The sequence below is a fragment of the Orcinus orca genome, chromosome X (assembly GCF_937001465.1).
Source record: "Orcinus orca chromosome X, mOrcOrc1.1, whole genome shotgun sequence".
In the NCBI taxonomy this organism is placed as follows: domain Eukaryota; kingdom Metazoa; phylum Chordata; class Mammalia; order Artiodactyla; family Delphinidae; genus Orcinus; species Orcinus orca.
Genome location: NC_064580.1, coordinates 5892392 through 5919092, shown reverse-complemented (window position 1 = coordinate 5919092; position 26701 = coordinate 5892392). Strand labels below are relative to the sequence as shown.

General features: G+C 43.6%; 1 protein-coding gene across 6 annotated transcripts in view; it reads left to right on the top strand.

The window, feature by feature from the left end:
• ANOS1 (anosmin 1) overlaps positions 1 to 26701 on the top strand; it is a 675260-nt gene that overhangs the window by 605984 nt on the left and 42575 nt on the right. For all 6 annotated transcript variants that reach the window (XM_049704920.1, XM_049704921.1, XM_049704922.1 and 3 more), the window contains 3 exons: positions 12441 to 12663; positions 21651 to 21835; positions 24235 to 24364. In XM_049704920.1, the coding sequence (XP_049560877.1) occupies positions 12441 to 12663; positions 21651 to 21835; positions 24235 to 24364 (538 nt within the window). The remainder of the gene's footprint in view (positions 1 to 12440; positions 12664 to 21650; positions 21836 to 24234; positions 24365 to 26701) is intronic.

Below are 26701 nucleotides of genomic sequence, written 5' to 3'. Positions count from 1 at the left end.
CAGTATTCAGCCCAAAACTTGAGGGGTCCCTCACAGCTCTCTGGGTTTCTCTTTGCCTAGTTCCATCCTTCCTGATTTTCTGCCCACAAGACCTACTCGTTTCAGCCTCCTCAAACTTTGATCTCTTTCTCCTCGACTCAGAAGAGCTGCAGGACGACCTTTGGGTCACCCCTCCTCGCACTGTGGACTTGAACCTACCCTCAGCCATGCATTGTCGGCCGTCTCCGGGCTCACCTCATTTGTGTGCTGTCTCAGGGCGTACAGCCCCGTGCTAGCTGTCGGCCATTGTCTGCTGTTCCGTGTATTCTGTCCAGTTTTATGGTTGTTTCCAGAAGGTCAGTCCCCACGTTCCTCAACAGGCATACGTAGAGGGTTTTTGGCAAATAAACCAAATGAATTGAAGCTCTCCAGCCTGTGCCCTGACTACTCTGGTTTTGCACCAGAGTTGGTTCTTTATGGCTGAAAAGACACTGACATTCAGACGGTCCTCTTCACTCCTGCCTTTCTTCATTTAAGACAGCTGTCACATCTTCTGAGCGCCTCCTTTGACAACTTCACGTGAGCTCGTGTCTCTCCTGTGTTTAGTAACTGATACGGTTATTTACGTTTTAGCGCTCCTGAGAGGCAGGCAGAGTGGCAGCAGAGCCGTGACTGCCTTCTCCTTGTCCCTGTCGTACGACACACTGCTGGACACTGTCGAGATGTGTTTTGAATATGCGCTACCCGTTGTTCTCGCGGGCTTTGTACATGTCTGTGACAGTGCTTATGACATCGTGGTTTTGTTGTTTCAATGTCTGTCTCCTACAGAGGATTCTGGACTTCTCCAGAGAGTGATGGAAGCTTATCTCCCTTTCACATTTGTGCTTTTCTGGCTAATTAATCAGTATATCGCTCTAATCCAGAGTCTTTGAAGTCCGACACTCTTGACATTTTTGGTTAAATACTTCTTTGCCATGAGGCTGTCTTGTGCACTGTGGGATCTGTAGCAGTATCCCTGAGCTCTGCCCACTCACTAGATGCCAGGAGCACTCCCCTCCCGGTTGTAAGGACCAAAAGATGTCTCCAGGCCTTGCCTTATCATACGCTCTGTGGGGCAAAAGTCACTTCTGCTGAGAACCCTTTTGCTAACCTATGGTATTTGTAATTTCCCTTGCACATTATAATGAGGAAATAACATTCTATTCACATTCATTTCTAGTTCACTTTGCGATGGTACCATGAGTCTAAAAGTGTGCTCTCCATATGGTAGCGTATAAACAAAGGAAGAGAAATTTCAAGGAAGACTTCTGGGGTCCTGCGATTTATAAGAAGAAATATATGCATTTGATCTTCGACCCCCTTCTTGGCACAGAGGTCCTCGGGAATGTCCTTAGTGGTGAGAGCTCTCACAAGGTGTCTTTTGTTACTTTAATGAGGTGACCTTGGCAAAGCACCTGCTCACAGGGGCCGGTTGCCAGGGGAGCAACCCTGTAGTTAGGGGTTGGAACTTTCCTCCCACGCTCTGACTTAAGGGAAGGGGGGAAGAGCCGGAGATTGACTTCAGTCCTCAGCGGCCCATGAGCTGATCAGTCATGCCTGAGTAATGAGGCCTCCGTCAAACCCCCGGAGGAGCGGGTTCAGAGAGCTTCCTGGTTGGTGAACATGCGGAGATTTGGGAAGAGTATCTAGTGTCCTTTGCCCATACCATGCCCTGTGCACGGCTTCCGTTTGGCCGTTCCCGCCTTACGTCCTTTTGTAAGAAACTGGTAATACAGTAGGTGAAATGTTTCTCTGATTTCTCTGAGGCACTCTGGCAAACTAATTGAACCTGAATGGGGCTTGTCAGAACCTCCAATCTGTAGCCCTTTGGTCAGAAGCACAGGCGACAGCCTGAACTTGGAACTGGCCTGTGCAGAGGCAGTAGGGGATGTCGTCCTGTAGGACTGAGCCCGCGACCTGTGGGGTCTGATGCCGTCTCCAGGAAGATAGTGTCACGATTGAGTTGAGTTGTGTAAACACCCCGCGAGGGTCTGAGAATTGCTTGGTGTTTGTGCGGGGAATGCCCCCCCCAATGACGTTGGAATTGGGGGTACAGACCTTTTATAATTTCTAGGACTGTGAAAGTGTATCTCTTTTCTGAAGTATGATTTTGCTTGTAACTTGGATGGGACAGGATTTGCAAAATTCTCTGAGATGGAAACGTTAGAAAAAATCAGAGTAAATATGTACATTTAACAACTTGAAAATTTATTCCTCCTCAAAAGAAATTTTTCATACGAGTATTTTAGGTAATCTGTAATTAACCTCTTGTGTTTCTCATTTTTTTTCGTTTTTGTAGAATTTCTAGAATGATGTTTTAAAACTGTAATACTTCTTTTCGGGGCTAGCACTAATTTCAGCATGATTATGTGGCAGGACCTGTGCCAAGTGTTCAATATACGTCAACGCTTAGGGTAATAGTTCACAGGAAGTATTATCGTCATTCCCCTTGTACATTTGGAGAAACCAAGACTTGCGGCACTGATGTTGTCACCACAGCGTGCAGCTCCTGCCTTACTGATGTATTTGCCGTGCCGTGAATGGAGTACCCTGTATTTGCTTCTGCCCTCGTGTTTGTCATTCTTTCCTTCTAGAGTAGCCCTCTGCCCTTCCACACCACGCTTACCCAGTCAACTCATGCTAAGTGTTGACGGCCTATCTTAAAAGCTTTCTCCTTGTCTCATCCTCTTTTGACCTCAGGTGTGTGTACCTGCGTTACCTCCTGTGTCTACCTCTGTTTGAATACAAAGGAAACTGCTTAACGATGTCACCTGTTTGTTAGTAGAGACATAAACTGGAAGCATGGTGCGGCGTAACTGTCCTGCTCTTCTTCTGTTCATCAGTAGCTTCCTAGTACCTGGAATGCCAGTTTGGCTTCTGAGTCAGTATATAAAGGCTTCGCGGGGTACTGATTCACAGACATGCCTGGTAGCTCCTAGTAACAAAACGCAGGACGAGGGGGAGAGAGGGAAATGGTGGTCTACCAAGTGTCCTAACTGTCCCTGATTCTCTAGAAAATTTTGAAGTTTGGGAATTATTTTTGTGCCTGGCGATCTTCCAGAGATCTTCCAGCATGATTCTGGAGTGACGCTCCCAGTGGAGAATTTGACCTTTGATAACCTCATACAGTGTCTCACATTTGCCTTCAAAATAAATAGAAAAGCCAAGGAAGAGGAAGCCGAGATAAACATATGTAAAGATGACTCTAGTTTAGCAAAAGGGACGTGTACTCATAGGAAAGTGACTATTTTCGAATACATGTTTCTGATTTTCTCCTAATTTTACAGTATTCATGGCCAAGGTCTACAGTTTGCCTGGGAACCAAATTAACTGTAATCACATTTAATAAATTAGGATGTGTAACTGAGTTTCCAAGCAAATTATAATTTCATTTCCAAGCATAAATTAGAAACATTTGAACTGAGGATGCTTTTTCCTATTTCATGCATACTTAGCATTTAGATGCCTTCCTTGAAAGATACATCTGGTAGTTTGGGTTGTTTTTTTAAACAGTATAATGTCTTTATTTTTTATAGAAATTATATATGCCCATTGAAACATTTATATAACAAGCTGCACAGGAGACTAAAACTTAACCTTTACTCCAAAGTCTACCATCTGGAAATAGCCATGGTTACCTGTGCAGAGGAGTTATCATAGCAAACCTGTCCTTAGAAATTCCTGCCTAAAAGGTTGGCCCTTGGCTGGCTTCTGGAAACTTGAGCTGGGGGAGATTTTCCCACCAATCCCTAACTGAGAAGAGGGGGCTCACTGTTCTAAACTATTTTTTTCTCTTCCCTGTATTTTATTTATTTATTTATTTATTTTTTTAGCATCTTTATTGGAATATAATTGCTTTACAATGGTGTGTTAGTTTCTGCTGTATAACAAAGTGAATCAGCTATACATATATATATATATATATCTCCATATCCCCTCCCTCTTGCGTCTCCCTCCCTCCCACCCTCCCTCTCCCACCCTCCCTCTCCCACCCCTCTAGGTGGTCACAAAGCACCGAGCTGATCTCCCTGTGCTATGCGGCTGCTTCCCACTAGCTGTCCATTTTACATTTGGTAGTGTATATATGTCCATGATACTCTCTCACTTTGTCACAGCTTACCCTTCCCCCTCCCCATATCCTCAAGTCCATTCTCTACGTCTGCATCTTTATTCCTGTCCTGCCCCTAGGTTCTTCAGAACCATTTTTTTTTTATATTCCATATATATGTGTTAGCATACGGTGTTTGTTTTTCTCTTTCTGACTTACTTCACTCTGTATGACAGACTCTAGGTCCATCCACCTCACTACAAATAACTCAATTGCGTTTCTTTTTATGGCTGAGTAATATTCCATTGTATATATGTGCCACATCTTCTTTATCCATTCATCTGTCGATGGACACTTAGGTTGCTTCCATGTCCTGGCTATTGTAAATAGTGCTGCAGTGAACGTTGTGGTGCATGACTCTTTCTGAATTATGGTTTTCTCAGGGTATATGCCCAGTAGTGGGATTGCTGGGTCATATGGTAGTTCTATTTGTAGTTTTTTAAGGAACCTCCATACTGTTCTCCATAGTGGCTGTATCAATTTACATTCCCACAAACAGTGCAAGAGGGTTCCCTTTTCTCCACACCCTCTCCAGCATTTCTGGTCTGTAGATTTTTTGATGGCCATTCTGACTGGTGTGAGGTGATACCTCATTGTAGTTTTGATTTGCATTTCTCTAATGTTTAATGATGTTGAGCATCCTTTCATGTGTTTGTTGGCAATCTGTATATCTGCTTTGGAGAAATGTCTGCTTAGGTCTTCTGCCCATTTTTGGATTGGGTTGTTTTCTTTTTTTTGATATTGAGCTGCATGAGCTGCCTGTATATTTTGGAGATTAATCCTTTGTCGGTTGCTTCATTTGCAAATATTTTCTCCCATTCTGAGGGTTGTCTTTTCGTCTCGTTTATGGTTTCCTTTGCTGTGCAAAAGCTTTGAAGTTTCATTAGGTCCCATTTGTTTATTTTTGTTTTTATTTCCATTACTCTAGGAGGTGGATCAAAAAGGATCTTGCTGTGATTTATGTCAGAGAGTGTTCTGCCTATGTTTTCCTCTAAGAGTTGTATAGTGTCTGGCCTTACATTTAGGTCTTTAATCCATTTTGAGTTTATTTTTGTGTATGGTGTTAGGGAGTGTTCTAATTTCATTCTTTTACATGTAGCTGTCCAGTTTTCCCAGCACCACTTATTGAAGAGGCTGTCTTTTGTCCATTGTATATTCTTGCCTCCTTTATCAAAGATAAGGTGACCATAAGTGTGTGGGTTTATCTCTTGGCTTTCTATCCTGTTGCATTGATGTATACTTCTGTTTTTGTGCCAGTACTATACTGTCTTGATTCCTGTAGCTTTGTAGTATAGTCTGAAGTCCGGGAGCCTGATTCCTCCAGCTCTGTTTTTCTTTCTCAAGATTGCTTTGGCTATTCGAGGTCTTTTGTGTTTCCATACAAATTGTGAAATTTTTTGTTCTAGTTCTGTGAAAAGTGCCATTTGCTAGGGATTGCATTGAATCTGTAGATTGCATTGGGTAGTATAGCCATTTTCACAATGTTGATTCTTCTAACCCAAGAACATGGTATATCTCTCCATCTGTTTGTATCATGTTTAATTTCTTTCATCAGTGTCTTATAGTTTTCTGCATACAGGTCTTTTGTCTCCTTAGGTAGGTTTATTTCTAGGTATTTTATTCTTTTTTTTTGTAGTGGTAAATGGGAGTGTTTCCTTAATTTCTCTTTCAGATTTTTCATCATTAGTGTATAGTAATGCCAGAGATTTCTGTGCATTAATTTTGTATCCTGCTCCTTTACCAAATTCATTGATTGCTCTAGTAGTTTTCTGGTGGCATCTTTAGGATTCTCTGTGTATAGCATCATGTCATCTGCAAACGGTGACAGTTGTACTTCTTCTTTTCTGATTTGGATTCCTTTTATTTCCTTTTCTTCTCTGATTGCTGTGGCTAAAACTTCCAAAACTATGTTGAATAAGAGTGGTGAGAGTGGGCAACCTTGTCTTGTTCCTGATTTTAGTGGAAATGGTTTCAGTTTTTCACCATTGAGGATGATGTTGGCTGTCGGTTTGTCATATATGGCCTTTATTATGTTGAGGTAAGTTCCCTCTATGCCTACTTTCTGGAGAGCTTTTGTCATAAATGGGTGTTGAATTCTGTCAGAAGTTTTTTCTGCATCTATTGAGATGATCATATGGTTTTTCTCCTTCAATTTGTTCATATGGTTTATCACATTGGTTGATTTGCATATATTGAAGAAGCCTTGCATTCCTGGGATAAATCCCACTTGATCATGGTGTATGATCCTTTTAATGTGTTCTTGGATTCTGTTTACTAGTATTTTGTTGAGGATTTTTGCATCTGTGTTCATCAGTGATATTGGTCTGTATCAAGAAAAAAAGGGAGAAGACTTAAATCAGTAGAATTAGAAATGAAGAAGGAGAAGGAACAACTGACGCTGCAGAAATACAAAGGATCATGACAGATTACTACAGGCAACTCTATGCCAATAAAATGGACAACCTGGAAGAAATGGACAAATTCTTAGAAAAGCACAACCTCCCGAGACTGAACCAGAAAGAAATAGAAAATATAACCAGGCGAATCACAAGCACTGAAATGGAAACTGTGATTAAAAATCTTCCAACAAACAAAAGCCCAGGACCAGATGGCTTCACAGGCAAATTCCATCAAACATTTAGAGAAGAGCTAACACCCATCCTTCTCAAACTCTTCCAAAATATAGCAGAGGGAGGAACACTCCCAAACTCATTCTGCAAGGCCACCATCACCCTGATACCAAAACCAGACAAGGATGTCACACAAAAAGAAAAGTACAGACCAATAGCACTGTTCCTAAACTGTTGACACCTGTTTCCTTCTGGGAGTCTGGGTTTTGGTACATGCTACGCAGGAGGTGCCTCTGTGACCAGCCCCCCAGAAAAGCTCTGGGCTTCATGTCTCCCCTGGAATTCTCTGGTTGACAGCATTTCACACGTGTTGTTACAACTCATGGCTGGAGGAATTTAATGCATCCTGTGTGACTCCACTGGGAAAGTTTGCACCTGGTTTCCTCTGGACTTCTCCCCATAGGCCTTTCCCTTCTGCTCGTTTTGCTGCATGCAGTACATCATAGCCCTGAATACGGATATCCTAAAATTAAGTTCAGGATTTCTTGCTCCATTCCTTCTAACCTACGGGTTTTTTAAGACATATTCTTTTAATTTTATTATATCATATTATCTTTTTAAACTGTAACTCCTACTTTTTTCAATTTTAGTTTTATATTTGTGTGGATGACAAAATGATTAGTAATTCTTTTATGCTAAGTTCTTTATTTTTGGCTTTCTAAATTAGATCATGTCTCAATGTCTTTTAAAAGATACCATTTTCTTTGAGATGATTCACGACAGGCTCTGCCTACTGTTATACCTGATGTCCAAATGGGTTTGCACAAACTTTTTTTCTCACATAATATATAAGTATACACTTTATATTTTTTTCAGGGGGTGCTGTGCTAGCCCATCTACTCTTTATTTCTGTGAACTTGTGGAACAGCTGAATTTTACCATTGCATAGTTTTGCAAGAAAGGCTCATGGGTGTTATATTCTCTGAGTCTTTATGTCTTTGAGAATATTTCTGTCACATGTTTATTTGAATAACAACTTAGCTGATTTCATATATATATATTCTTTAGTAGTATATAGCCATTGCTGTATTGCCGTCACACATTAAATTTTATAGAGACAAATTAACCTGGGAGAAACCTTATTTTCTCCATCATAATGAACTTGCCTTTTCTACCTGAATGCCTGAAAAATTATATCTTTATCCTTGGAGTTCAGTAGTGCAAGCTATATCTCAGCGTTGCCCATTCTTATCAGTATTTGTGGAGTATAACTGCCCTTTTGATTTATATATATATATATATATGGTTTACATATATACAGGTATATAAGTGTGTGTGTTTGTGCACCCGCGTGCATTTTTCCCCTCTGCTCTAGTCCTGGATATTTCCGGAGTGCTAGAAGTCCCCAGGTTATCCTAGTAGGGAAGCAAGTTGAAAGCCATTGGCTTGGCCATCCTCTAATTCTACCCTGAGATACAGGGCAGCCCTTAGATAAACACTGGCCCACACTCTTACTTGTTTGTGGTTTTGGATAAATTACGACCTCCCCGAGCTTCTGTCTGCTCATTTGTGAAATGGAAATAATCCTGGCTGTAGGGCCTGGGGAGGAGTACGTGGGGTGAGCTAGGGAAGCAGCTGGTAGAGGTGACGGGGTGGGAGACCCTCAGCAGCTGTTAGCGATGACCTACCACGGCTGGTTCCTCGGGTCGTCCCTGGTGAGGGTGGCGGGGATGGTGGTGATGATGGTGGAGAGCTCCTTTCAGGGGTCCACACTGAAGGTTGCACGCCTGTGTGTTGGCTGGAGCCAGGAGAGAGCCCCCAGGCCCTGGCTCTTTGCCAAGGCTCTGTACTGAGATTGGGCACATGTGCAGTTCTGGTGAATTGAACCAGACACCAAATGCAGAGTTTTCTCCATACCTGAGGCTTCATATTTATAGGATTTCTAACGTATTAGTATATGTTACTGAATTTGATGTGTTTGTGTTCGTCATCCCATGATTGCCGCACAAATTATTTTATGGTGAAGTACCTTGCATTTCACACCAAACAAAATGAAGATAAGAGTATCTTTTATAAAAGCATCCAAGAACAGTTAGTTACTATTGTTAGTATTTCATTTCGATTTTACCATTTGCCACAAGAAAGGTGAGCGTAGTGTGTTGCCTAGGTGAGGCACTGAAAACACATTTGAGTTTTGGGCTAAGAGACGGGATGTAGGAGAGATTTATAAGAATTTATTAGTATCGTGTAGAATGTTAATTAAAATATGGGGGAGTTTCCCCTTAATGCAATGCACCCAAGGGCATTTTCCTTCACCTCTTTGCTTTTTTGAGCCCGTCTTTGGATGCATAATGACATCCTTTAGGCCCTAACTACTCTAGAAAAATACATGATCTTTGAAGACTATTCCGCTCTTGTTTTTGTATATGGACAGGGCAGAAAAAACCAAAAAACAAACAAAAATTAATCAGCATAGTAACTACGTTTTCTCCAAATTTTAAACTCGAGCCAGTGACCTGGAGAAATGGTTATTTGTGTGAAATTATTCATACGAGTAGTTTTATAAAGGAATTGTAGTTACATAGTTTTACAATTCATAATTTGCCTTAACAGACTGGATGCAGTTGTATAAACAAGAAATGCAGCATTCAGTAGGTGCATCTGTTGTTGCCATGCGTGTTTTCATTTCTGTGAAGTTGAGGGGCATGACACTCCTTGTGATTTGGGTAACCCGCACCTTTGCTAAAATGTTCACATCCCTCCTGACGAGTCTACGAGTGATTAAGTTGTAATGGCACAAGAAATATGACACGCTTAAAGGTCAGAAGTTTCTTTTCCTGCACCCAAATGATCTTTTGCTCTCAGGATTTCCAACTGGTGATCAGGGGACCAATTTACACATTTCTTTATATCTAGAGTCCTAATGTTCACACATCGTTTTCTATCACCTATGAGCATTTTTGTCCTTATTCCATTCAGTGGTAAATTCTCATTAAGCAATGATTAAAGACATGGGGAGAGACCTTGTGTACAGATACCATATGTTCTCTAATTTATATTCAGACCATTAATATTTTTCAACCTAATCCAAGAGGATTATCTAAGATAATTGATAGAGAACATCAAAATTTGCCTTCAGTAGAGCTGAACAAATAGAAGAGTGAAGTAGAACGCCTCTGTGAGATTACTGTACCAATTCACGTATTTGTCAGATGATCTTCATTTAAGTTCAAGGACTGAAGACTATTTCTTTCTTATAAATTCCAAGGGGGCCCAGTTCCCTCCCTGCAGATTTCAGTGCTGGGCCTGGTGGGGGCATATTGGAGACTTGTGGATGGTCACGCTGTCGGAGAAGCAAAGCCACCTCTCTGTCTTTGGCTCTTGTAACGTTATGATCAGAATAACAGAAGAATTTGGAAATGTTAAACAGGAAATGCGTAGCAGTGGGAAAAGGAAAGATACCTCCGTGAGTCCAGTCCTGCTGAGTAGCTGTTGGGAGCTAACTTGGTACAGCCCTGCCTAGTTCTCCGTGTACACAATCTAATATAATATTCATTATGTCATCTGGAACACTGCAAGCTCAGGGACCCGTCTAGAAAGGTCCAGTGCAGAGAGGAACTTTCTTTGATTCCTGATTTGTTTCCATGGACCTCAAAATACCCACCCCCCCACAACAAAAAAAAATCACAGTTTTGAATCCATAGCAAAAAGGAAAAGAATTGTACAGAACAACCCTACGTCAACTGGAAGATCCAAAGGATTGTGCTAATTGTGATCATTCTTCTTTTACGCTCAGTGGGAACAAATGTTGCAGATCTGTCTCCACCAGTGTTTTTTTTTTTATTTGTTTTTAATTCTGGTCCGGTGAGTAATTAGCTCGGTGAGTAAATCAGTAAGGGGAGGAGATAGCAGCTCCTGCTTTCCTGTGCCTCCCAGTTCAAGGGCGTGGCAGTTGGCATGAAGATGATTAGAGTCATATGAACAGACAGCCCTTACTTCGTTATCTGACTCCCAAGTTATACTCCGTTTTCATGTGTGAAGATGTTTGCCGTGAGTTGATTTGATTATACATAGTGCAAACTAAGTCCCTGTGATTGCTAACTTAGCAAGCAGTAAACGCTTGCCAGATTTAATAAAATTATGTCTACTTGCAAATCTCAGCCGGTGTGGCAGAGGCCAATGACTTTAGTAACTTAACTATTTTCGTCAGTGCATGTAATGTATACATTTTGTTGAAAGAGGAAAGCTGGCCAAAGCTCTATAATTGTTCCAGATCCTTTCACATGCTTCTTTGATTCCTAACTTAGATTTGGACCTGAATTGAGAACTTCAAAAACCAATGAAGGGCTTCCTTGGTGGCGCAGTGGTTGAGAATCCGCCTGCCAATGCAGGGGACACTTGTTCGAGCCCTGGTCTGGGAAGATCCCGCATGCCATGGAGCAACTAAGCCCGTGAGCCACAACTACTGAGCCCATGTGCTACAACTATGGAAGTCCACGTGCCTACAGCCCGTGCTCCACAACGAGAGAAGCCACCGCAACGAGAAGCCCACGCACTGCAACGAAGAGTAGCCCCCGCTCTCCCACAACTAGAGAAAGCCCACACGCAGCAATGAACAGCCAAAAATAAATAAAATAAATAAATTTATATTAAAAAACCCCACACCATACCAACTCAGTATCCTTAAAAAAAAAAAAAAAAACTAATGAAGTAAAACATCTAGTAGCTAACAGAAAAATGAGCTGTGAAAGTGCATAAGACAGAAGAGCCTTAAGAACTGATGATGCTTTAAATGTTTATAAAGTTTTTTTTTAATTTAAATTAACTAGCTACAGACTTGTGGTACCTCAGTATTGAAAGCATGACCTTTCTTCTGTTTTACCTGGAAAGTTCTTGAATTGAGACACAGTTTTGATCCAGTCAATTCATGTTATTTTCAAATTTTATGTATCATTAATTAAAAAAAATTCTTTTTAACTTTGTTTTTTTAAAAAAAATGAATTAATTTTTTTTGGCTGTGTTGGGTCTTCGTCGCGGTGTGCAGGCTTCTTGTTGCCGTGGCTTCTCTTGTTGTGGAGCACGGGCTCTAGGCGCACGGGCTTTAGTAGTTGTGGCACGTGGGCTTCAGCAGTTGTGGCTTGTGGGCTCTAGAGTGCAGGCTCAGTAGTGGTGCAGAGGTTTAGGTGCTCCGCGGCATGTGGGATCTTCCCGGACCAGGGCTCGAACCCATGTCCCCCGCATTGACAGGCGGATTCCTAACCACTGCACCACCAGGGAAGCCCTATATATGATTATTAACAATCAATTTTATTCTCTTCTACAATTCTAATTCAAACCTTGAAATGATACTTTTCCTAGCTAGTGTTTCTAGTTTTCCACCTTTGGTAATTAAGAGTGTGAAATTTTTCCCTGGTATTTAATTGTCAGAGTATTGATGTCTCGATGTACATTAAATTTACAATATCAGAACTTAGAATGTAACAATAATCTGTGAATGCGCGTATGTGTAATTGACGTGTATCTGTTGCATGTAAAATAAAGTTCTAAGTCATGGGTCGTAGTCCTTTAAAAAATTAGCATAAAAGATCACTTCTTTAGGGGGAAAGAAAGCAAGTACATTTACTTTGTGAACAATTCAGGGGAGACTTTGATGGAGTAAGAATTTTGACCTGCCTTTCTGACGCCTTGGAAATCAGACTCCATGTGTCTTTAATGGGAGAATTTTTTTTTCTATTCTCTCCCAGCCTCTGTTCCCCAAGAAGAACTATGAATGCCTGACCAGCTGTGAGTTCCTCAAGTACATCCTGTCGGTAAAGCAGGGGGATTGCCCAGCTCCCGAGAAGGCCAGTGGCTTTGCCGCCGCCTGTGTCGAAAGCTGTGAAGTGGACAGTGAATGCTCTGGGGTTAAGAAGTGTTGTTCCAATGGATGTGGACACACCTGCCAGGTGCCCAAGACTCTGTACAAAGGTAAGGAGCAGAGCGGAGTAGGCGAGGGGACCTCCAGGGTCACGGGGGGGTTGTGTGCGTGTGAGGAAGGATGTCAAAGATGTGACTTGGAAGGAAAGCGAGAACTGTATGAAAATGTACCTTGTGCCACATACAAACATCTGAAAATACTTACTGGACCATAGAAATCAGCCCCAGTGAACTCCTACTGGGGTGGAGTAAATCCTTCATGGGAATTCTTCTTATTTTTTTATTGAAGTATGGTTGACTTACAGTATTAGTTTCAGGTGTACAATATCGTGGCTCCGTATTTTTATAGATTACACTCCATTTAAAGTTATTAAAAGTAATAGCTATATCATATGAGTTCGTTTAGAAGTTAACATGTAGGAAGGCCACCATCAATTCAGGAACTTTTTGTGTGTTTTTCTCCAACATGAGTAAATGAACGGAGCTCCGCTCGCTACCTTGGAGTAACTGTATTCGCATCCTTGGAAAACAGGCTGGCGATGGGGCCCAGCTGAAAAACGCATAATAGACGCATGAGTATTGTGGGTTTTCTGTTGGCACAGTCCAAGAACAGAAGTGTGCTTGCAGGGAACTTTCAATATTTTGATTAGTATCTTCAGTTCCCAGATGGAGGAATTGCCCTCTTCCAAAAGATAGGGATGCAAGTTACCAAACAGTTTAGCCGATGTAACGGTTTACATCCACAGGCAGCTGCTAGAGCACTTAACTCCTTTATGCTGTTACATGCCTCTTTCTGTGCGTGTGACAAGGTTCTTGTATGTTAAACCCATGCTGTTGTGTCATGTATAGTTTGGCATGCCAGAAAGCATACTATGGGAGACATAACATTTCGTTACTTTTTTTGGGTCTCATTTGAAGAGAAAAAGAGAATCGGTCACTAGGCATTATTCATTATAAGTAGAAAGAGATCTCTCTCGCTCTCTCGCACCTTCCCTCTCACGCGTCAAGTGTATGTTGTTGCAATGCCGGTTCTGCATTATGGGCTTGTTGACTATTTTCAGAAGTCCATTTTTAGGCTTATAACAACTCAGGTCTCCCAGAAGACACATACCTGCGCCATCTTCCTCCAGCTGCCACTCGGAAATACTCTTATCTGAAATCTGTGGAATCCACGCAGTTTTCCATTTTTTTTCCCCTAAGATCCTTGGAAACCTGGCACAAATACTGTCTCAGATTCAAAATAATTGCTGCTTTCCCTTTCTTAACAGACTGACGTTTCCTTAATGGATTTAAAGTTTTATTGTTTCCATGCCTTTTGTTATAAACTACATAAAATCACTTGTGTCCAATCTAACACCATTTAATTTTTTAAAAGTCTCCTATTATGAAACCTGTTCTGTTATTATAGAACATTTGCTATTTATCAGCATTTACCATAAAAATAGGATGCTTTTAGAATGATGGTTGAAAACCCATTTGTAAAACCCTTTTTGTTTTAAAAGTGAGGCGGTTGAAGGAGTCAATATAAATTAAAATGTGCTTTTCACGTGAAAGCAGTGAAGAGTCCGTATGAATTTCAAGTATGCCTGGTTCACCGAGAATAAGGGAAATAGTCTGTAAAGGGCCAGCATAAATGATTAATGATTAAAAGACAGCTGCAATTTAAACGTAATACGATGGGCTTTTCTCAAGTGCCGAAGTCGCCTTTCTACTACAAGTAAGTCTTGACCTGGGTGTTTGTGGACAGAGGCAATTCATGGAGGGCTAACCGCATATAGAATAAAAAGACTCTGTTGACCTGACAGTGACTTTTGCATAATGAGCACGAGGATAAGATAGTATTATTTTGAAAAAAAAAAAATATATATATATATATACACACACACACACTACATAGAGATTTTTTCCTTGCTCTCTGAATGAAGGCTGGCTTCCATGTCCTGGGAGCATCTGACAGTCATCAAAAGAGGGTTCTGGGCTTCCCTGGTGGCGCAGTGGTTGAGAGCCCGCCTGCCGATGCAGGGGACGCGACCAGGAAGATCCCACGTGCCGCGGAGCGGCTGGGCCCATGAGCCACGGCCGCTGAGCCTGCGCGTCCAGAGTCTGTGCGCCACAACGGTGAGAGGCCCGCGTACCGCAAAAAAGAAAAAAAGAGGCTTCTGGTGCTGATGGTCCCAGCCTCTCTGAGAAAGGGTCCTTCCTGACCCAGCGCTTGGCTTTATGAGGAGAAAAACATGTATCCAGCCATCGACATGCATGCACATCAGCCTGACAACCTTTGGAGGCCCAGCTGTCACTGTCCTTCTCACCTTCGTAAGCGCACCCTTACTGCCCCAAAACAACCGGTGGGAAACGAGCTTGCCTGCCTGTCTCTGCTCGCGCCGGGTCTGTGCAGGCGTTTTCCTTAGCAAGAGGGAGCTCCACCGCTGGTTGAGCTGGACCAGTCCCGCTGTCAGTTCACAAGTGCTGAGGCTGAGGTCGCAGGCCGCCTCCGAGGGGATCCAGGGGTTGGCAGCAGCGATGCGTCTAATGCCTGTTCCCACCTGGGCCAGCTCTCCTGTCATTTTTAGTTTGACTCTCTCCAGCTACTGTAATAGGACCCTAAACTTCAAGCCCTCTTTGGGCACCCCTGCATTATTATATTATAGCTCAAGTAAAAGACAGATCAAGATCAAATAGATTAAATCTAATACAACCACTGATTTGTCAGTAGTTTTTAGGCTCATAAATAACATGGAGCTTTTTTTCTTTGAACTTTATTTCCAGCTAGTTTGTGGAGTTGTAATATTTAAATTAGATACAAAGTATACCTCGTGAAGAACCAAATTCTGTTGGGCAAACCTGTAAGTTCCTCACGTCCGTTTCATTCATTCATTATTTACTTGTTGAAGTGTCCGCTCATAGGAAATCCCAGAGGGCATTTTCTTAATGTCTTCCCCATTTTGAGTTTAAAAGGGACTGATGTCACCTGGATCTCCAAGTACTGACACATTTCAGCTCAGTTAGTAATTACTGACTATGTGTTAGGAGTTATGGGTAGTGCCTGACATTGCTTACGACCTGTACTGGGTGAGCACCGGGGTGCAAAATCAAAGGACACCAACCTCCACCCGGCCCAGCAGTTCCTCGTCAAGGTGGTCATACGCACACACTGACTGAAGTGGACCAATCACTTTCTTAACTTTTGCCATAAATTGCTATGTGCCATCCGCTGTCCCTTTTATCGCTTATTGAGTTAATGAAAAATTTTTTAAATACATGGAAACACATATATCCTTTCTGTCTGGTCCACTTTTGTAGAAAGGAAGATGGGGTATAGGCTGATTTCATACCTTAGGAGGCTTTATATATGCTGGAAACTTGAGTTTTTCAAAACACTGTGTGTTTTGAAAAAATGATAACAGAATGTCCCGTGTTACATTTGCGCATCTAATTTGGATTATGCTGTGAGAAGTGTCCTTGCCTGATGCCTGAGTTAACTTTACAGACTGGTGTTAGGGTTTGAAAAAAGGAAAACAAAAGAGAGCTTTTCCTTCACCCTTCAAGTAAAACTATTAGAAGCAGCCCCCTGGAAGACTTGACCATGTTACCGTGGGTAAACCAGGCCCAAAGGTGCTAGTCTCTGACACGCACACCTTCGTGAGACTGTGGGAAATTCCCAAGCTGGTCTTCTATGGGTGAAACACAAGCTCCGGTTCGTTGGGGCACTGGTTTTCCTTTGATCCTCCCCTATTTTAGGTCTGGTTTACAGCCTAGTTGGACTGTCCTCTGTCTAGAGGTGATGCTTTAGTATCTTACTGCCTCTCCTCACTCCCAACTGGGACATTTGGTTTGGGGCGGGAAAGAGAAAAGCTGAACTTGTTTTCCAAGTGTAAACATTCAGAGTAGTTTGTGGCCTTCAGTTAGGTAGGTGGCCGTGACACAGCGGTCATTTTTCTTTACCAGGTGCTAACCAGGAATTAATCCTAGATCAGTTTGTTTCTTCCCAGAAAGATCTGATGTGATGATGGAGTTGACTTACTATTTCCATGAATCTCTTAGTATTTGAAATACCTAAACCTCAGGATTTTGGAGATGGGCCACTTTTCACAAATTAACTTTTCACACTTTGACTATAGTGACTGAGTGCCTTAATGTGATGTAAGCACAAATTCCTTGAGTACAGTTGTCCTTAGGAGAGATATTATCCCTGGAACACAATATCTTTTTTTAAAAAAATTTATTTTATTTATTTTTGGCTGCGTTGGGTCTTTATTGCTGTGCGCGAGCTTTCTCTAGTTGCGGCGAGCAGGGGCTAGTCTTCGTTGTGGTGCACAGGCTTCTCATTGTGGTGGCTTCTCTTGTTGCGGAGCACGGGCTCCAGTGCGTGCGGGCTTCAGTAGTTGTGGGAAGCGGGCTCAGTAGTTGTGGCTCACAGGCTCTGGAGCACAGACTCAGTAGTTGTGGCGCACGGGCTTAGTTGCTCTGCGGCATGTGGGATCTTCCTGGACCAGGGCTCGAACCCATGTCACCTGCATTGGCAGGTGGATTCTTAACCACTGCGCCCCCAGGGAAGCAGCCCCACAATATCTTTTTAATTTTAATTTAATTTAATTTTATTTATTTTTGGCTGCGTTGGGCCTTTGTTGCTGTGCGTGGGCTTTCTCTAGTTGTGGCGAGCGGGGGCTACTCTTCATTGCAGTGCACGGGCTTCTCATTGCGGTGGCTTCTCGTTGCAGAGCACAGGCTCTAGGCATGCGGGCTTCAGTGGTTGTGGTGCTTGGACTTCAGTAGTTGCGGCTCACGGGCTTAGCTGCTCCGTGGCATGTGGGATGTTCCCGGACCAGGGCTTGCACCCGTGTCCCTTGCATTGGCAGTTGGATTCTTAATCACCGTGCCACCAGGAAAGCCCGGAACACAATATCTTGCTGCATTTTCATACCTAGACTTGTGACAAGTATATTTATATGAACAGTCAGATCTTGTGATGATTTGCAACTGCTGATGGTCTGTCTTTATTGAGCTTTCTATCAGCATAGTTTCAACATTTTTTGAAGCATTGGTTTCTGTTCCTTTGATTTCACCAAAATACTTGTTATGTTTTAAAGAAAAAAAAAATGCACCGATATTGTCATGTATTGTGGGATGTTATATGATAGCATTTTTGAAGTTTTTAACAGAATAGTTTAGATTTCAGATGACTAATACGTTCAAAAATACTAAAAAAGAAAGATCCTAGTCATTTACATAATAAAAACCACACTGAGGACAGATCCATCCTCTGCATCTGGTTATGCAGCCGGGATGCTGGGTGAGCTCACGAGGACTGTGAAAGGACTGACGTGAGGGCTGAGGGTCCAGGCCTGAGCCCCATCTGCACACAATTATGCAGTGACTCCCAATCAGGGGAGCCAGCTGACCCTAATGCGAACCAGATGGACCGTTTCTTAAAATGCAAATTGCAAGACCATTGCACATCATAATTAAAGAGATTCTCAGATGAAGGAATTTGAACTGACAGTGCCCTGACAGTCATCGTGTGCCATGAAGCCTCTTGGTAGTTGAATGATATTCAAGACTGAAGCCTCAGAGCACAGGGGTGCGGATGCAACTCAGCAGCGGCAGCTCTGCTGCCGACGAGTTCAGGGTGCTTCAGTGACTCGAGGATTTACTGTAGCTGCGTTTACGCTAGAGGATTATACATGGAGAGCCAAGAACGTGCTCTCAGAGCAAGTGCTCTGTGAGGTTCAGGAACTAGCCAGCCATCGTCTCTTTAAATAGTAAGTAAAGGAATGTTTGAGCCATAGGACCTTGACAGAAAAGGAGATGTGAGCTCCTTGAAAGGATACACACGCCAGAGAAGGTGGCACCGAACGCCTGCGATAAGTCTTCTCCTTCCCCTCCGTGAGTCTCAAGCAGAGAGGGGTTTACCATTGTCCCAAAGACGTGTGTAAATGTTCCGAGTCCTCTTACGTCCCCAGGTGTATTCTTGAGAGAAGAATAAGAGCGGGTTGGGCTGTTTCTTCAGCGAACAGTTCTGGGCCATTCGCTCTTGCAGAGCGCTCTCTACGAGGACATGGTGACGTGGAAATTGAGGAGATGTGGTTCTTGACCTCTGGGGTTTTAGCTTTGTGGCGAAGGCAGACATCATTACGCGAGCTGGCTGTGGAGGGAGGCAGTTAAGTGCATTTCGACAGTGACAGGTTAAATGCTGAAGAGCTAGCAGAAGAATGGAGCCTTTCTTTCCAATTGGGAGCCTTAGGGAAAGTGGCTCCGAAGGGTGGCATTTGGACTGAGCCTGGAAGTATTCCAGGGTCTGTGGTCCGAAAATAGAAGAAAAGAGATTTCAGAGTGAAGAAGACACCATGAACAGGCCGTGGTAGTAGGGAGTGCCTGGCAGTGTGTTTGTGGGTGTAAAGGCAGGTGTGCGACAGACACGTAAAATGTACCACGAGATCAACTGAAAGATAACTGGTAGGTGGTGGTGAAGATGGATGCCTCGAGTGAGATGCAGAGACGTTTCCCTCCCTTCTGTAGCAAACAGATGCGCTTGAACGCTCTGAGAAGGAGAAGGAGAGCCTCTTTCCTCCACTTGAAGAAAATAACCACAAATACGGTGAAGAGGGAATTAGAGAAAAGAGATTGGCTTGCAGGGAGATGGGTTAGAGGCTATGGTGATGGTCCAGACAGGAGAGGAAAATGCCTAAAACAGGTGGTCACCATGGAGACAGGATGACTGAGGGGTTCCTGAAATTATACTCTGCAGTAAAGCCACAGGATGTTGGTAGGTGCAAGCACAAGACAAAAGGTTCTGGGAACCCTTTGATGTCCAACAGCCTAGAGATGTCACGAAGACCTACGTCTCAGGAGGAGGGGCGTATCTGGGGACAGGCATTTGAGAGGGGACTTATGCAGGTGGATGAGGTCCTGCAGCCCAGAGAGGGACTGGGGGTAGATGTGAGAATCACTCGCTCTGCAGAAGCATTCTGGGCATGGAAGCGTCAGTGTGAGGTTATGCACCGAGAAGTTTCTGAGATGAGCTTGAAAAAGGCTCTTGCAGGGGCACAGCAGGAGCAAAGACTAGGACGGAAGAGTCCCACAGCAACCAGGAACTTCAAGGACGTTAGAATCGAATGTCCGAGGGACTTGCAGAGCTACGGAAACCCCTTTGTTTCTCTACCTTTCTAAGTGGCTTTTCCTCATCCAAAATGTGGCAGAAAATTCAGGGAGAAACCAGAGATGGGTCATGGCTCCAGGCAATTTATTTAATCTTCCTCAGACTCAATTCCCTGGGGCTCAGAATGTAGCTGCTTCACCCTTCACCCAGTTGATGAGGTCACAGCAAGGATCACATGAGACAACTTTATGGTAAAGTGAAGGGCAACGTACAGATACAACCCGCCGGCAAATCAACATGGAGAATGCAATAGGGGCGGTGACTGTGGTTGTTTAGAAAATAGTTTTTTGGGTTTTTTAAAATTTTATTTATTTTATTTTTATTTTATTTATTTTTGGCTGAATTGGGTCTTCGTCGCTACACGCGGGCTTTCTCTAGTTGTGGCGAGCGGGGGCTACTCTTCGTTGCGGTGCGCAAGCTTCTCATTGCACTGGCGTCTCTTGTTGTGGAGCACGGGCTCTAGGCGCGTGGGCTTCAGTAGTTGTGGTTCGTGGGCTCAGTAGTTGTGGCTCGCGGGCTCTAGAGCGCAGGCTCAGTAGTTGTGGCGCACGGGCTTAGTTGCTCCGTGGCATGTGGGATCTTCCCGGACCAGGGCTCGAACCCATGTCCCCTGCATTGGCAGGCGGATTCTTAACCTCTGCACCACCAGGGAAGCCCTAGAAAATAGTTTTTAAGAGTCAGTGAGCTTTTGAGCAGATATACATATGCCATTTTAAAATTATCCACCTCTGTCCACCTCAGTGTTCAATGCCTTTAAAAGTTCCCAGCACAAGATTTGTCTTGGATCAAGATCAGAATGAAATGAGTTGAATTCAGCCGCATCACTAACATGCATCAGAGCTTATGTTTTGTATTTGTGCATTTTCTAGTTTTCTCAGTTTAAACTCAAGAAACGGAAAAATGAATGCAGCGTTCTGAGCTAACCATTTCCAATGCTCAGCTGTCAGTGCTTTAGGCAAATACGTGTTCTCAGCAGAGAATGATTTTAATGCAGCTGGTGTTCTGGGTTTGGATGGCATTGAACATCGTGATGCCATAGACTCGACCTAATTCAGTTAGTTTCATATGTCCTGTTAGTATTATAAATTGGTTTTAAAACTCCCTTTCCATAACGGCTGCTATTTCGAACCGTGGTTCTTAAATCTTTCAGTTACCAGGCAACTTGCATGCACTGTAGGGGGAAAAAGGAATCAAAATGATGAACTACTTTCCAGTGAGGCACCTGTGAGGGACTTCTGAAGCCAGGCACTCACTCATGCCCAAACCAAACATTATCAATTCATCTTTTTCCAATTTTAGACGGTAAGTCAGTAGGGCAGAGGTCCAGCAGTCAGTTGGGGAATCCACAAGACTCATGCTTCGGAAACCATTCTTGTAAGATTGGACCACGTGAGACGATTGGGCTTTATGATGTTTTCCTTAAGAGGAAAACTCGCTCAGATAGAGAGGAGAGCAAACTTGAGAACCGTGCTTTAAGGACCCTGGGATCTGTCGGCAGAGACGGAGCGTGTTACGTGGGAAAGAGGGCTCAAGCCTCCTCCTGACCGTCGCCCCGTGTGGATTCTGGGTTAGCCTCCAGTGGTGCAGCTTGGTAACAGGATTTACTTGGAAGAACACGCATAAAGGCATTGCTCTAGAGGTGACCTTTTTCAGAATCAGGAATCCGTTTAGATCCTCTAAAAAACTGGGAGAGCGAAACTGAACTTCGTGTCAGGAGATTTCAAATGTGAACCCCTGATAGGGAGGAGCTGCTTTTAAGAAAGGAAATAGAGGATCCGTTGTCACGAGATGAGATTTGTCTCTTCCGTAGATTTTCTTTCTCAACTTTCACCGCACTCCGAGTCACACACGGGCTGTTTTAAGTGGCGCGGTTCTGTTTCAGGTGTCCCCCTGAAGCCCAGGAAGGAGTTACGATTCACAGAACTGCAGTCCGGGCAGCTGGAGATTAAGTGGTCCTCAAAATTCAATATTTCAATTGAGCCTGTGATCTACGTGGTACAGAGAAGATGGAATTATGGAATCCATCCTAGTGAAGACGACGCCACGCATTGGCAGACGGTAGCCCAGGTTAGTGCTTCATAGTCATTGTTTTCCCCTTGAGGTGGTGTCTCCTTCGCCTACAGAGAGAAACTGAGCTTGCTGTGCCGCGGCCAAAACCACCTGAGCACCGAAATCACGTAATGCAAGGTGGACGTGCCCTGCATGTCGGCGGAAGACGGGATGGGCTCTGTAGGCGTAACCGGGTACCACGAGAAACTTGGCTTCATGTGTTCACAGCGCACGTGGAAGGGAGACGGTTTTCTAATGAGTGTCCACATTTATTCCGAGAAGAACGCTTCCTTGAGATAAACTTAAAACCGACTAGAGTGAGGGAAATGCAACACCCGTAGGACTCGCCAGTGTGCTAGTTGATCATCTCAACGACTTCTCCTCTATTCCTCCTACATTTAAGCCTTTATTCCGCATGGGACTCTCGTGGCAGGGGGAAGATTCATATCACAAAACTACTTAGCGGGAAGCGGCCAGCAGCTCATCAATCTCCCCTAAGTGCTTTCTTCTTCTTGCTCAGCTTACCAACTGGGAGGCCACCTGGATGGAGTTTATCTTCCCAGTGCTTTACCTCCTCTGTCTTGCGGATGTGAAAAGCAAAATATTTTCTTTCTTTTTAAGAGCTGTTAAATGGACTACCAGCTGCAGGCAGACTCCACGGATGGAGAAAAGAATAAATTCTCAATACACAACTGCTTCATGCTTTTCAGCAACTGAAATGCCTTCTCTACATGTAGGTCTATAGGGGGAAATTCTGTCCTGAAGTTGACCAGGTCATTTTTTTCTCCAAGGACAAGATTCCCATGATGTTTTTTCAGTAAATATAAAATAAATGTCAGCATTCAGGTGTTTAGGAGAAGAATTTGGTCCCTTTCGCAACAGTAGCATCTCAGAAAGGATAGACACTAAAATAATTGAAATATCACCCAAATCAATGAGAAATGTGATGTTAAGAGAAACATCTTAAATTAGGGGGGAAGAAAAACGGTCAGATAAATTTAGCAATTCTATTCCATACCTATTTTGTTAAAAAATTGTGTTTTAACAAAACATAAAGATGTTCAGAATACAGCCTGAAATTATATTTGGTTTACATGGCATTCTCCCTTAAACAATGCTACAGTATCATTTGTAACTTTTCCAAATTATGCAATTTCCAAATATTTCCAAATTATAAATTTGAAGATTTATGAAAGTAACTGATGATAAGCCCTTCTCTTTCATATCCTCTTATTCGGAGAGAGGAAAGACCTTGCACTATCATTTCTGTTATTATTACTATTTTCACTAGTTAATACCACATGTAATGCTTCCTTTCTCTGTCTGCTGAATGCTGTGGCTAGCATGCTGGCTTTAGTTCCTTAAACTGAAAGCTAAAACTAGACGAACAAGTCAGTGAAAATGTTATCTCAAATTCTGCCAAACGAGGTAGAAAGCCACACTTGAAGTCATCTTCTTCCTTTGATCTCGGAAATGCTTAGCTTCTTTTGAATGTTAAAATACACATGACGATCCTTTTCAGTAAGTTATTATAAACTCAGCTTTAGGAGGGGTTCAGTTCAGTTCTGTTTTCCAGTTTTATCCACCGAGCGCCAAGCTGAGCTCAGCACTTGGCACACGTGAGGCATAGAACTCGGGCGTCTATCCCTCGGAGTCAAGGCCAAGGTTTCACGTCTACCCTAGGACGTTGCTGGAAGCAGGCCTATTGCCCTGAGTTTGATGAAGGGGAGGGCAGTGGGAAGATGCTCAAGTTGTTTGATATCTTGGGACGTAGCTGTAGGGACAGCAAGACCCGTGGACCTGTCCCATTGTCCAGTTTTCTTCTCTGGACCTTTTCTTGGACGAAACATCCCTCACCCTTCAGGAACACGACTCTTTGCAGATCTTACATGATTTACTCAAATTAAACAAAAAAGTCTTGGGTTGCAATGTACTTCCAGAATTTAAGCGTGTGGGTTCACGTACATACTTCCAAAATTATATTTGGCGAGCAAGTAGGAGGCATTTCCCTTCTATAAACTAAAGTCGATTTCATTTTCTCTATACTGTAATGATTACTTCATGTATTTATTCATCCATAAGTATAATTTATTGATGAAATCTCTCCAATGCTGTATTTAGTCACCAGATTTTAAAACAGCCCAAGCATTTGTCACGAGATTTTGACTTCCAGAGAGCTTTGACTCTTTGAGGTGAAATACCTATGAATGGAATCAAGCAGTTGGAACCTTCCCTAGGAATTCCTTGGTCCCCGAGAGCCACTCCCCTACCGGAGCAGGACGGGCTGCTCTCATCCAGGAGGGCAGGGCACGGCGAGGCTGTGTTGTGTGGGCTGATAAGTGCGTGTGTTTCTAAAACAGACCTGACGGGCACGTCAGGATAAAGGGGATCTCTGTGCTCTCTGACTTTCCCCTCAGACCACGGATGAGCGGGTCCAACTGACCGACATACGGCCCAGCAGGTGGTACCAGTTCCGCGTGGCAGCCGTGAACGTGCACGGGACCCGAGGCTTCACCGCCCCCAGCAAACACTTCCGCTCCTCCAAAGGTCAGTATCGCTTGCCTGTCCCTCTATGCCCAACTCGCCATGGGGGCGCATCCACCTCATCTCCAGGTTCTTACGTGTGGTTGGCCAACAGGTGGCTGTGCTGTGCTTAGCGAACGGGACCAGATGGGTCTGAAGGTGCCGGCGAATTTGTGATTAGGACCATCCCTGGGCTTTTACCTCTGAGAGACTGCAGAAGATAATGTGATGGGGTTTTCTCAACTCTGAAGTCATGGTTTTCCATGATCAACTTCCGTTGGCTCTCTCAATATATTCTGAGTCAAGCACCATTCAATGAATTTTTGGAGAGAAAGGTTTACTTTCTGCCACATCAGACTATGCAGGTTTCTTGAAACCGTTGCTATACTGAGTGTGAATTAATCTCTTTTGTTTCGTAAGAGGCAGCATTTAAATCCCTCCCGAGTCACTTTATCATGGCTATCATTTTGTTCAGTTCCTACTTCAGTGCTATTTTAAAACCTCTGTGGGATCCGATGAATACTAACTATATTACATTTGTGGTTAGTTTAGTCTGTGATAGTGGGAGGACATCATTTGACTGGGTATTAATAATAGCTCCGTGTTTATTTCTCCAGTTGTGTTGAGATGGCTGTGTGCGCTCTGAATTCATGATACATCTGCCTGGCTAATAGTGAGGGCCAGTTTCATGGATAGAGGTTCGTCCGGTGATTCCCTTACTAACCAGCAGTTATCCTCTTAGGGAGCTCGTTTAAGTTCATTTTAAGAATACATTATGATATTAATGAATAATGTGAGACTGGTAACATCAATCATGTCTTTCAAAATGGGAAGGTTTGAACTGGCTGCTATAAATTGCAGTTTCCGTTCCATTTTGGGTAAAAGGTATGTTTCCGTTAGTCTGTCCGTTTCTCACCAGGTAATATTGCCACACCTTTCTCTGCACAATCATAGGTCTCAAGTGGGAACCTTGCAGGCAGATCAATTTAGTATCTGAATTCTGTTACGGTGTATGTTGTAGATTTTTAAGTCTTTTAAAAAGTCCTTTTAAGAAAAGAAAGGTGGGCTTCCCTGGTGGCGCAGTGGTTGAGAGTCCGCCTGCCAATGCAGGGGACACGGGTTCGTGCCCCGGTCCGGGAAGATCCCACATGCCGCGGAGTGGCTGGGCCCGTGAGCCATGGCCGCTGAGCCTGCGCGTCCGGAGCCTGTGCTCCGCAACGGGAGAGGCCACAACAGTGAGAGGCCCGTGTACCGCAAAAAAAAAAAAAAAGAAAAGAAAAGAAAAGAAAGGTGCTGTGCACACACCCCCGCCAACCCCGAGGCAGATACACTGAGCAGGTCCAAAAATGAAATAAGAAATACAGACATCAGACCTTCCTTGTCTGAGGACTGTCTCCAAGTGGTCCGAGGACTGAGAGAGGCCGTGGGAATAAATAATTAACAGTGGAGAAGCGTTCACCTTGACCTTGGCAGTTCAAATGCGGTCCAGGCGTGCTGTGGTCACAGTGCGTTCCCATCTCCTCCCTTGCCGGCAGGATTGGGGCCTGGCGCTCTCAGATCATGGCTGCATGTCCAGACATGAGGCAGAGCAGCTCCCAGCCTCTGCAGACAGAGGTGGAATCCCTTTCAGAGTCAGACGGGGTCTGGGCAGAGGCCCTGTGACAGTCCCCAGGGCCGGCCCGGTGGCTGCCAACCATTCTGGGGAAGGAACAAGGCCGTGCTGTCCCAGCCCTTCCTACATGTCTGAGGACCATGTATGTCTAGAATTAGAGCGGCATCCCTCAAATTTAAACAGGCTTTTGTTGAAGGAAAGTGCACCATTTGGGGGAAACCTTGCAGTCACCATTAAATTGTTCTATTTCTTGGTTTTACAAATATGCCCAACATTCAGCATTCCAGACTTCAGTTCTTGCACTTCTGAAACCAAAACTATAAGCCTAGAATTTATGCCAGATTCTACTGTTTCCACTGAAGATGCGCCACAGAATGATGGGAATATAATAGACCCACTAAACAGTTGAAAGCATTTTCTCCAGGATGTGGCTAAGGATACATCGCCGTTTACAAGGTGGTACCCTGTCTTCCCTCACCTTAGTCAGTTCTCACGAAGCGTAGAACTGTGTCTTACTGGGAAAATAATTTTTAACAGCCTTATTGAAATATTTACATACCATAAAATTCACTCATCTTAAGTGTGTTAGCCAGTGATTTTTAGGATTTACCATAAAGTCGTGCAAGTATCCTTTATACAGTTTTAGAATCCTCCAGGGGCCTCCCTGGCTTACTGGGAGAATTTTAGGGTAGAAATAAAGTGTTTGGGGTCTCGTTTTATCACTCACGTTTCATTCCCTGTTTTTATTC